The following is a 12,637-nucleotide window of genomic DNA, read 5'->3' on the forward strand; positions in this document are numbered from 1 at the left end:
ATCATTTGGTTTTGGATAAATTTTAGGTAGAAAAAGAAATCTAAAAATGACAAGTTGCTGAGTCTGGGAAGCTACTTTTCCTACACATTATCTCTGTTTAGAATACACATTTCTTTCATAAAATAATTTTCTTCTGCTGAGATAGTACACAAAATGTTTTCAGAGCCCTGCCACCATGTCACCTGGTGATCCCCTATCTACTACAACCTCTTCTTGACTCTCCCCAGTAGAATGTAAAATGTTAATGTCTCACTCAGCACTCCAAAATAAGTATATATTTCATACACGGTCTGTCATCTGTTTCCTTTTCTCAATTACATCTCATTAAAGAAAAATGTTCTCTTCAGAACATAGCACACCAAAAGGCAAGTATTTCAATCATGTTTGACTTGGTAGAGTGGCATGAGCGGAAAAGAACATTCCAGATTCCTAAACTCTCCTACCCCACTCTCCTTATCCTTTGATACTTAGTAGAGGCTGGTAAGAGGTTCGCAACCCAAGACGGCAAATCACACCAACAGGCACTGGTGGACAGTCCCCTCTCTGAGCTGGTAAGAGGCCCTCCATGACACAGGAGTACCAAGAAGGACTCAGTGATGAGTTTGCTTTAAACAGACTTTTTAAGGAATGCCCCACACAGTGACAGATTACCAACAGATAAAGGTCTACAGTATTCCTTAAAAGCTTCAGGAAAAACAAAAAAAGCAGGTTTTGTTCCACTGTTTCCACTTTCTACTGTTGGAGGGCAGGGGATGTGGGAGAGAAAACAGTTGCAGCACATGAGTAAATGACCCTCTGTTCTCATGGCCTCCAGATACTTAAAATCATCTTCAAGTGTTAAAACACAAGCAGCTGTATGCTTGTGCTAAAGTTCCTTATAAAGTCTAAACTGTTTCCCTGAAAGAGGTAAAAATGCAGAAAATTTTTAATACTTTTCAGCTTTTAATGAATATAGCAGAAGTCACAAGCACATAAAATGTGAGGTACTTGTCATGTTTTTAAAGAATAGAGGATTTAACAGCCTTTGAGAATCACAATTCTATAAAGATAGACAACCGACCTTAAACTTTATTCTGGAATAAAACCTAAATTAACCTGCTACATTACTATTCAACAAGAAGAAATTCTTTTACCACATGGTATAATCATATAAACACAATGTTCTAAAGCTGTAACTTGAAATTTTGTTTTGTTTTAAAGATTTCATCCATTCATGAGAGACACCGAGAAAGAGGCAGAGACATAGGCAGAGGGATGAAACAGGTGCCCCGCAAAGGAGCCCAATGCAGGACTCGATCCCAGATCCCGGAATCTCGCCCTGAGCTGAAGGCAGACGCTTGACCGCTCAACCACCCAGGCGTCCCAACTTGACAGCTTTTTAACTTCAACACATAATTTCAGTTTGGAAAATATATGCAAGTAATACCACCCTTTTACAGAAATAACGCAAGTATTTAAGCCAGTCATGCCTTTGGTCTGTGAGCTGCACAGGTAGTTTCCTTTAGAAATACAGAAATCCTACCCACCAGCTGTCAGACTTCTAAAGGAGATACTGCAAGAATCTATTTTTTTGGTCCTAGACTTCCCAAACTAGCAGCTCTCATGATCAGATACTGTCCTACAGCATCATGGAATAACTAGAAATAATTATGATATACTGCGGCCTTAGAAGGGAAAATGCCACAAATTTAAAACTTAAATCACGATCAGGTCAATTGAGCTTTTTAAAGTAAGCTATCATTTTCTTGAGAACATTATCTGTATCAGGGCCACCCAAAGAGACTGGTTCAAAGAGAACGCTGAACTAAATAACTGGAAAACCCACTTCCCAAGTCATCAGGGGTAAACAGGCCATTACAATTTCATTTTAAAGTATTAATGGAAACACGAGGCTGCAAATGTGCAATTCCAACATACAATTGTGTGCTACTTTGTCAAAGTGACTACAGTATCAATACAGTGGCCACCAGGCACATGTGGCTATTTAGATGTAATCAAAACTAAATAATTGTCTTAAAATTTCAGTTTCTCATCCCACCGGCCACATTTCTAGTGCTGTAGCTGCAGATGGCTGGTGGCTGCCATACGGGACAGCACGACACAGCGCATCTCCATCACAGTTGGACCTTGTATGCCTAACACACAGTACCTGCCAGACAGGCAAATTCAAGTCCTCTGGCCTTCCATGTGGCCCTGCACAATACCATGTGGTTTTATGTGTTGTTTTGTTTTGTTTTTAATTTACCATTTCAATAGCCGTACAGAAATTTGTATAAAACTACATCCAAAAGTACAGTGAATCCTTTTAGGTTAGCTAAACTCATAAAAATATTTTTGAATATATGCTTTGCTTCGGTATAATGCTTTACAAAATGAAAGCGATAAAAAAAGATATCTGATATCATTTTAAATAGCTGAGAAATTTTGCTGTTAATACTTACCTCCCTTTATTTGGTAGCCAAGTACAATAAGGATGGCTCAACTCAAAAAGCCATACTCTCAACCTGCAAACAACACATTCTTCGATAAAGGAAAATACGGTGCCAAGTAGAAGAGGTTAATCAGTTTCTTCTTACCAAGTTGTAGAAATATCAGAGAATCAGAGATGCTTTGGTGGGTATCTGAAAATGAGTGTTAATTATCACAGCCACTCTGCCGCACCCTATCATTACCTCCACCCTGATACTCAGCTGTTTGCCTACTTATTTTTAGTTAGCCTACTAAAATGCACCTTTTCCTTCTGGTTTTGGGTCCAATTATCACTTCATGTCCCACATAAAAAAATCACTTGATTCTCTACCATTTGGTGAGAAAATATACAAACATTTTGTATATAATGCTGTCTAAATAGCAAGCTGTTATCTTTAGAATGCCTTTAAAGGCAAATCAAGGAATGTACTTAGTGCTAGAGAACTACACACTTGAAAATGGTTAAAATAGCAATTTTTGTTAGGTACCTTTAATCAGCACAACAATAAAAGCATATCAAGGCAACTGTCTACATCCTGAGATGATCCATTTTTTCATATGAAGCACACTGCTTTCCCCAATAAATTGGTTAGGAATTTTCAAAGTAATAAGATATGAAACCTCACTCAACTTTAAAATTAAAATCCAAGTATATTAAAAGCCAAAGATGAGAAATAAATGTTAAGAAAACAGGTTTCTTTTCAAGTACCCAAGATATGAGAGGATAAAGACACATATAATATGATGCCACTAAATGAAAACTTGCTTCACGTGTTTATGGATCCCAAGATTGCAAACTCTAGAAAAGGTCTTACGTCGTCCCTCTTACAAGCTGGGCACTGGACTCGCTGCTTCAGAACCAGCAGCCCTGATCCTCAGCACCACCCAAAGAGCCAGTATGATCATCACCCCCATTTTACAGATGCTGAGTCTGAGACACATCACTTTTTAAAAGAAGGCAGTTCTGGTCCCAAAGGTCATAGCGGAACAAATAGTGAAGCTCTGGCTGTTGTTGGTGGCTTTGAGTCTGTGCTCAGTGCAATGAGAACCACAACGTCTCAAGAGCAACATAACTTTTTTATAAATTCTGATCATCCGGTAATATCGCTGGGAGAGGGAAAACTCCTTAGTTTTAAGGATACCTTGACATGAAACTATCCTTAAAAAATCACACTGCAGGGGTACCTGGGTGGCTCAGTGATTGAGTGTCAGCCTTCAGCTCAGAGAGTGATCCTGGGGTCCTGGGATCCAGTCCCACTTTGAGCTCCCCACAGGATGCCTGCCTCTCCACCTCTCTCTCATGAATGAATAAATAAAATCTTAAAAAAAAAAAATCACATTGCAACCAATACTTGTCTTGCTTCTATTTTTAGGAAAATTTAGAGACAATCTGCAAAAGTCATTTCAAGAGAAAGAAATGTTAAAAAAAGAGAGAGAGAGAGAGAGAGAGGGATCCCTGGGTGGCGCAGCGGTTTAGCGCCTGCCTTTGGCCCAGGGCGCAATCCTGGAGACCCGGGATCAAATCCCACGTCGGGCTCCCGGTGCATGGAGCCTGCTTCTCCCTCTGCCTATGTCTCTGCCTCTCTCTCTCTCTCTCTGTGACTATCATAAATAAATAAAAATTAAAAAAAAAAAGACAGAGAGAGAAATGCAAATCCAAGGGATAGAGATTTTAATAGCAAACTCCCCTCATCCAGGTCCATATTGTAACACTGGGTATGTGCATCACAAAATTTACTTTGTAACTAGGTGTTAAACAGGATGCATAACTAACACTTCCCAAATCCCTTAATCCTGGCGGGACAAAATATCCCAAACCAGCGGAACTGCACAACTCCAATTTAGACCAGTCGGCTGGGACCCTGACCCTTTTGGACTCCCCCCCACGACAGAGGCGGGGACCAGGGACCAAACTTCTCCCCCTGTGACGGCCTATCAGGGAGCCCACAGATGGGCTGAAAGTTCCCTGCTGCTTCCTCCCCGCACAGGAGGCCCTAAGAAAGCACCAAGAGCCGCGGAGCGACCCGGGGTTGGGGGAGAGGCGCGAGCACAGCTTGGGGGGCGTGCACGAGCCCCCAGCAGCGCAGCGCCCCTCGGGCCCCCCAGCGCGCGGGCGCTGAGAAGGAAAGCGCCGCTCCACCCACTCCACCCGTGTCTGCCCGCGGCCGCAGGGGGCCCTGCCCTGCCCTGGCCGGGGCTCGCGGCGCTGGGGGTTCGGGGAGCCAGGGAGCTCAGGAGGTCTCAGGGTACCCGGAGGATTAGGGTGGGGCGTCCGGAGGAGGCGTGGGGGTGGGGGGGCTCGTGGGGGGATAGGGAGCTCTGTAGGGTTGGGGGGTCGAAGTGGGGCTCAGGGGTAGGGGGTCCCGGGCTCAGTGGGGTTCGCGGGCAGGGGGAGCCCGGGCTTCGGGGCGGGGACCTGGGGGGAGGAGGGTCAGGGGAGCGGGGGGCCCGGTGGGGAGCCCGTGGGGGAGGGGAGCCCGGGGCGCAGTCGGGCTGCCGTCGCAGAGAGCGAAACGCAAGCAAAACTAAGGCAAGGGCAAGTTTTGTGCCTATTTCGCTCTGACAAAAAGTTTTCTAAAAGGACAAAGCAGCCGCGACTCCCGGGCCCAGTTCTCGACGCTCGCGACCGCACCGAGGACCCAGGAAAGTTTCGGCGGCCGTGCGCGCGCAGCTGCCCGCCGGCGGGGGCGGGGGCCGGGGCGGGGGCCGGGGGCCCGGAGGGCTCGGGGCTGCGGCGGGCGGCGGGGGCGGCCGCGCCGCGAGCTGCCCCCCGCCCCCGCCCCCGGCTGGGCGCCCGTCCGCGCGCTTACCGGCATCATCTTGGAGCCGAACCGCATGGAGCCGCGGCCCGAGCCGAGCGGGGCGCCCAGGTCTCGGGAGCGGGGGGCGGCGGCGCAGGGCGAGGCTCCCGGAAGGCGGCCGACCTGTTGCGAGGCGGCCGCGGCGTGGGCGGTCCTCCGAGCCCTCCCCGCGGGCGGGGGCGCCGCCGAGCCGCAGGCCTACCCCCCGCGGCCCCGCCGCCGCTTTGTCTGCTCCGCGCCCGCGACCGCCCGCGCGCCCTCTGCGCTCCGCCCCCCGCGCGCGGCGGCGGGGAGGGGCGGGCCCGGGAGCGCGCCTGCGCGGGCGGGGGCGGGGGCGCGCGGCGGGGGCGGGGGGGCGGGGCCGGGAGCGCGCCTGCGCGGGCGGGAGCGGGGACGCGCGGGGGGGCGGGGGGGGCGGGGCGGGGCCGGGAGCGCGCCTGCGCGGGCCGGGCTGGGAGACCCGCGGGGCGGTCCGGGGGGCGCCGGTTCGCGGCCACTCGCCGGGACTCCGGTGCGACGCTCCGGTCTGACTCGCTTTAACTTAATGAAGGAATGCACTTAAAAATGACTTCAACGGTAGGTCGTACATATTTTTGCCACAGGCACAATAAACAAGCCTTCAAAACGGTTACAAGTGTGCCCAGGGCAGCCCGGGTGGCTCAGCAGTTTAAGCACCTGCCTTCAGCCCAGAGCCTGATCCTGGAGACCGGGATCGAGTCCCCCGTCGGGCTCCCTGCATGGAGCCTGCTTCTCGCCTGTGTCTTTGCCTCTCTCTTTCCTGTGTCTCTCATGAATAAATAAATAAAAACAAAAAACAAAAAGTGTGCCCAGCAGCCTTCTGAGGAAGGCGGCTGCCGAGCCTGTCAGGCACTGGGGTGGGGGAGGGAGGAGGAGAGAACTCTGGCGGCGGGGCGGGGTGGGGGGGCGAGGGCCCTGGGAGGGGAAGGAGGGAGAGAGGAGCGGGTGCTGGGGGAAGGGGCCCTTGGGTGCTGGGGGATGGGGGATGGGGGCCCTGGGGGGGCGGATCCCGTGAGGGACACTCCGGGGAAGAGCGGGGGGGGGGGCACTCGGGGAGGCCGTCCTCTGGAGGGAGGCTGAGAAGCGAGACGAGGACAGCACTGCCAGCACCCAGCCTCCAGGACAGGCACCCCCTTTTCCAGATATCCAGCAAATACCTGCACCCTGGCCACGTACCTGGAAAAGATGAAGAAGGGCTAATTCCTTGAGAATGCAAAATTCTTCAAAACCGCGGTTTGACGCCTAGGTAGGTTAGCAGGGGCTCCATGCCGGCTGTTGGTTCAGCGTTTATCAAACACCTGCCGCGCATGGGGAGTGCTCATACTGATGCACAGAACAAAAATTGGAGGCACAGTGCAGTGTAATAGCGCAGCGTATTAGTAATAATTACACAAATTACCAGTAGGGGTACAAAGACAAAATTAAAAGAAGTTGGGGGAGGAGCCTGCAGGTACAACTCTATGGAGGGTGGTCCAAGCAGATGACCCCACCAGACCCAGGACCCAGACCCGAGGCCCCCGAGCTGGAGGAGCACATGTGCACATGACCCCTCCTCCAGGAAGCCTGCCTGGGAGCCAGGCAACTGCAGAGACCACAGGAGGACAGCACAGTGACACGGGCGCACTTGGCCCATGCGAGAGCGTTGGCCACACTCCCAGCGAAGTGGAGAGCCCTGGAAGGGTTTGGAGCAGATGATCTGACCACCGTTTCTCTGGGACCCCCTGCCTGCTGGGCAGAACCCACTGGGCCTTAGCCGAGAACCTGCAGGAAGCTGTTGCAGTAAGCCAGGCTGGACACGGGAGTGGCTTAGGCAGCAGCCGTGGCCTGACGAAGGGGTGAAGGCCCACCCCACGGAATTCCCTGACAGGTTAGCTATGGAATATGAGAGAAAGAAGTCAAGGATAAGTCTAAGAAGTTTGTGCCGGAGAATGAAGCTGCCATCAGCTAGGCTGCAGAAGACCACCAGCGGGCATCCCATCCCAAAAGCCAGCGCATACACAGACAGCAAGAATCCTTCCTGGCAACACACAGCTCATTGAGGGACCATTTAGCCCTAAAAAAAAAAACTGGCCCTGTATTACACTGGTTTTCATTATTTTCTTGCACACAAAAAAATCTCAGAAACAACCTGAGATATCATGATCCACCAAACTTCCAGTTTTGGGCAATAGAAAACACGTCTCTTTACCACCTGGAAGCTGGTCACACGCTGTACCTTGTATTTCACATGAACACTGGCCACCCTGGCTTATTAATAAAATGATCATAATGGAAATAGAAGCAAGGAGAGAAAAAGTCAGGAGGATGGCCTGCTTCTGTTTCTTTACTGCCTGTTTTCACAACCACCGGGCAGGAGCGAGAAGGGAGGGGGCAGCAGCTGGCCCCCATCCTGGAGCTCACATCCAGCCCAAGAGAGAAGGTGCTCTGGTGCCAAACAGCAGGTAGGCCTGGGTTGAGGGTTTTGTTTTGTTTCCTTTTTTTTTTTTTTAACCCTAGAAGCATGAAACCAAATACATCCCATGTGATGGCTGTGCCTTTCATGTCCAGCTCTGGGATGGGCTGTTTGCTTCCCTCACCCTGCCTGGCAAGGCTGCTCTCTTCTCTCTCAATCTGCACGCCACTCCGGGAGAGATAAGCCACAGGCCCAGAGCGGGGTGGGGTGCCCCGATCCCAGCTCACCCCCAGGCACAGACTCACTCCTTATCTGTTGGGCTGGAGTTCCAGTGTTCGAGTTCCCTCCTTTCCCACTTCCCTCAGCTGTTCCCTGTCTTCCTGCCTCTCCCCTTCTGGGGCATTCAACCTGTGGGGTCGACCTGCTGACCCTCTGCCCACAGCCCATCCTGTGTCCCTCCACTCTTCCCACATCTCCTGGTGATTCATGTCACTGACATTCTTACATGTCTGTATTTTACCAGGCAGTGTCCCAGACTCTAGAGATAAAACTCTAAACAAAACACATGCTCTGACTTCGTGAAGCTTGTGTTCTAGTGTGGAGTTAGAGTGTAAAAGGAGGAGATCATAATCACCAGAGGGGAAAGCATCAAGGCAAACCTAAGAGACCATGATCAGTATTGGCTAGGGTGGTCGGACAGGACATTTGAGGAACAAATGAGGGAGGAATTGGACTCCAGCCCAGGGGAACAGCAAGCGCAAAGGGCCTGGGGCAGGAGTGTCAGGAGCACCTTAAAGAAACAGCAGAAAGGCCGGACAGCATGCCTGGAGCCCAGTGAACACGGAGGGGAGTCGTCAGAGATGGAAGAGGTAGCCAGGTCTGGATCACCAAGCACCACGTGACATCCCACAAATCATCCCCCCTCTGGAAACCTCAGATGCTCCATTTCCACAGGCTTCTCAGCCTACAAATTGACTCCCTCTTCTCCCATGTTCCCCTCCAGAGATCAGTCATCCAGAAGACAGATGGGGAGAAGCCTCCCGCCAGGAAGGGAAGCCTCTTTACGCCTACCCGTCTTTCCCCTTTGCCTCAGACACCTTCCCTTAACCCTCCTACTCTTGTGTGAAGTGCCTACCTTCATGGAAGGCACTTGCACTGGAATCATGTTTGAATTCATATGTCATCTATATTCTGTAGCCATTTGTGCATGTGCATGAATGTATAAATACATGTATACATACATGTATATTATTTGCATTTTTATATTTACTTTTTATTTTATTTTTTAGATTTATTTTAGAGAGTGTGCTCATGCACGGGGGTGAGGGGAGGGGCAGAGGGAGAGGGAGAGAGGGAATCTCAAGCAGACTCCCTGCTGAGCGAGGAGCCCCACATAGGGCTCAATCTCAGGACCCTGTGATCATGACCTGAGCCGAAATGAAAAGTCAGATGCTCCATAGAATGAGCCATCCAGGCGTCCCATTTGCTTTTTTTATTTATCATGGTACTTACCACATGACACAGAAAAAAAAATGCATCTGTCTTCCCAACTAGACTAAGTGGCAAAAACTATGTAACTCATTTATTTGTCTATGCTCAGCCCCAACATTGTGCTCAGGGCATAAGACGAAATCAATAAACGCAGGGTTGATAGTACTAATAATAATGGCAAACTTACCATTCTGTGTCCTCCATGCAGGTTTGGTAAAGTTTGGTCCCTGACCCCTGCAGCAGCCCCGAGGGTGGAGGGTGTCTCCCTGCGTGCCCTCCTGCTCCCTTGATCTGTTCCCCACCCTTGTGGTTGACAAGCTATAGGCCAAATCCAGCCCTCTGTCTGTTTCTGTATTGCCCATGAGCAACAATGATTTTCACGTTGTTTCATGGTTGGGGTGGGGGAAGGGGCCTCAGAAAGAAGAGGAAGAGTCTGTGACATGTGAAAATCATACAAAATTCAAACTTCAGCATCCTTTTGCAAAGTTTTATTGGCACTCAGCCTCACTTACTTGTTGAGATGTGTTGGTTGCTGCTTTCACGCTGCAGCAGCAACTGTATGCCCTACAAAGCCTGAAATGTGTACCATGTGGCTCATTACAGGGAAGGTGCCTGCTCCTGCCCCAGCAAGCCTTTAGAAGGTCTTCTGAGCAGAAGTGTCAGATGTCCCTCGATGCTTCCACATGTGCAGTGAAGCAGGAGGCATGTGGTTGGAGCAGCGTGGACGGTGAAAGGGCATGAGGGCGGTGAGTCATACATGGACATTTATTACACTCTTCTGTCTTCTTGTGCCTTCTCTAAATTCTAGATAGTACCATGTTTCTGGGAGTGCCCAAGGAGCTCAGTTGGTGAAGCGTCTGCCTTCAGCTCAGGTCATGATCTCAGGGTCCTGGGATTGAGCCCTGCATCGATCGGACTCCCTGCTCAGCGGGAAGTCTGCTTCTCCTTCTACCTCTCCCCTCACTTGTGCTCTCTCTCTCTCTCTCAATAAATAAAATCTTTTAAAAAATATATCACAGTCTATGTGGCTGAAACCACAGGAATTTATTTTTTCCAGGTGTGGAGGCTAGGAAGTCTAAGGTCAAGAAGCTAGCCAATTTTGCTCCCTGGTGAGGGCTCTCTTCCTTGCAGAACAACTGCCATCTTCAAAGCATATCCTCATGTGCTCAGATAGAGAGAAAGCAAGCTCTCTGGAGTCTCTACTTATAAAGGATGCATACGTTATCTTAATCTGAGGGCCCCACCCTCATGACCCCACAGAAAAGTAACTCTTTCCAAAGGCCCCACCTCCAAAGACCATCAGATTGCAGGTCAAGGCTTCAACATGCGAATTTTGAAGGGACACCACTAGGTCCACCGCAGCCAGTGTATTGTCCTATCCTACGGCCATAGATTATATCTATCACCCCAACAAGTGTCTCTTAAATGCCTGTGAGAGCTACAGGTTGTACAAGGGTAAAATGATTTCTGGAACCCAAACTCATTGCTAGAATACAAATCTTGTCCTTCCAATGGTTGGATGCATGGGGTCAGCATCCATGAAGAACTCTATAATTCTTGAAAGTCAAGAAAATCTACTTGATGAGATAGATTTCAAAAAGTTGAATTGAGGCTTCACTATGGATAATGAAGAGAAATCTACCAAATATACTGACAATAGAGACTTTCAAGTGCCAAGATGTCACCACAGCCACAAGCCATCATCAGAGGCTGCTGTGGCACACACACACAAAAGGGGTTCTATTCCACAGTGAGGAATGTGCACCCATGTCTTCCTGGTCTCTATTAAATATTAAGTTGGAGTGAATTGCATTCTAGTCATTTAAAAACCATTTTAAACCATTTTTAAATGGGCTTTCTTCAAATATTTTTCAAGAGTACCTGTGAAAACCACACTGGTTTTGTAGATAAACGGCCACAGGTCCTTTGAGGAAAGGACCAATTCCTAAAGTTGTTGACATTCTTTTTTGCCAGCACACAGTTTTACCAGCAGTTAATCATTACAAGAATGCCATCATGTTGCTACTATTAAAATTTTTTCCCAGTAGCCAAAGATAAACAATTAGGGAAAATCTCGTGCTCTCACTCTCTCTCAAATAAATAAACACAATCTTAAAAAAAAAAACAAAAAAACCTGGGACACCTGGGTGGCTGAGTGGTTGAGCGTTTGCCTTTGGCTCAGGGAGTGATCCTGGGGTCTTGGGATCGAGTCCCACATTGGACTCCCCGTGGGGAGACTGCTTCTCTCTACCTCGCTGCCTATGTCTCTACCTTGCTGTGTCCCATGAATAAAAAAACAAACAACAACAACAAAAAAATCCTTTGGTAAAAAAAATAAAAAAATAAAAAAAAATAAGACAAACCTGAAACAGGAAATACCCTGTTTAAAGAGAATTTTCGCTTCAGATTGATGAGGCTGCAAGCTCTAGCCAGGGAAGTTTGTTTTTCTTTCAGTACTTTGTTCTCTCAAAGTGTTTATAAATTGATTCTGGGGAAAGTATAGATCTCTTCTCAAATGTACTTCACATTTACCACATCTCATAGGATAAATATGAAATCAGAAAAAAAAAAAAAAACCCACATCAGAAAAAAAAAAAAACCCACCCCACATCAGGCATGCTTATACATATTACAAAGGATCAACAAGTTCTCCCTGTCTGTTTAAATATGCTTTTATTTACAAAAAAAAATCAATTTATGTACAACTTTTCAGGTTAATTCAGTAAACACTACTGAACATATGGTGGGAGCCAAGAGCAGTCTGGGGCCTGAGAGGTTCAGACTAGTGTGGGTGAGACTTGGAGCTGGGATTGCAGCCCAAGGGCTCTGAGTCCAAGGTCTGCATTCCTGATCCCCACATCGCTGTCCCTTCAGGGCTAAACATGTCTACACTGAGTGCTGGGGGCACAGGGCCAGCTGGCCAGAGTACAGGATAAATAAGGTCCAAACCCCGAGCAGCCTCGTGGAGAAAAGCGCATCCATGAGCACGAGTGACGGCAAACGTGCAGATGCTCCAACGGGAGCCACACAGGAACTATCCCCCAGCCCTTCCAGGACCAGGCAGTCTGGAAAGTCCACACAGGGACAAGGGCTCTTCACTTGAGTATAAAAGATGAGCTTACGTGGGGTGTCTGGATGGCTCCTTCGGTTGATCATCCAACTCTCGGTTTCAGCTCAGGTCATGGTCTCAGGGTCGTGGGATCCAGCCTGGTGTCAGGCTCCCTGCTCAGCGGAGAGTCTGCTTCTCCTTCTCCCTCCCCTGCTCACTCTATCTCTCTCTCTCAAATAAGTAAATAAATTTTTAAACAAATTAAAAACTAAAGATGAGCTTCCATGAAGTTGATGTGTTTTCTATTTTATTTGCTTGAGGCCTTGATTTACTGGGAGGAAGTTTTTTCATATAAACAATGTTTTAAAAAATAAAAATAAGGGATCCCTGGGTGGCGCAGTGGTTTGGCGCCTGCCT

At 48.8% G+C, this 12,637-nt stretch overlaps 1 protein-coding gene across 5 annotated transcripts in view; it reads right to left on the minus strand.

Annotated features, from left to right (window-relative positions):
• TP53BP2 (tumor protein p53 binding protein 2) overlaps positions 1-5,437 on the minus strand; it is a 55,833-nt gene extending 50,396 nt beyond the window's left edge. For 2 of the 5 annotated variants that reach the window (XM_072830111.1, XM_072830110.1), the window contains exon 1: positions 5,280-5,437. In XM_072830111.1, coding sequence (XP_072686212.1) covers positions 5,280-5,306 — 27 coding nt within the window. In that variant the 5' untranslated portion in view covers positions 5,307-5,437. The remainder of the gene's footprint in view (positions 1-5,279) is intronic. The other 3 variants (XM_072830115.1, XM_072830114.1, XM_072830113.1) reach the window with 3 other exon arrangements.
• Between the last annotated feature and the right edge of the window lie 7,200 nt (positions 5,438-12,637).

Source organism: Canis lupus, chromosome 6 (assembly GCF_048164855.1).
Source record: "Canis lupus baileyi chromosome 6, mCanLup2.hap1, whole genome shotgun sequence".
Taxonomy (NCBI): Eukaryota; Metazoa; Chordata; class Mammalia; order Carnivora; family Canidae; genus Canis; species Canis lupus.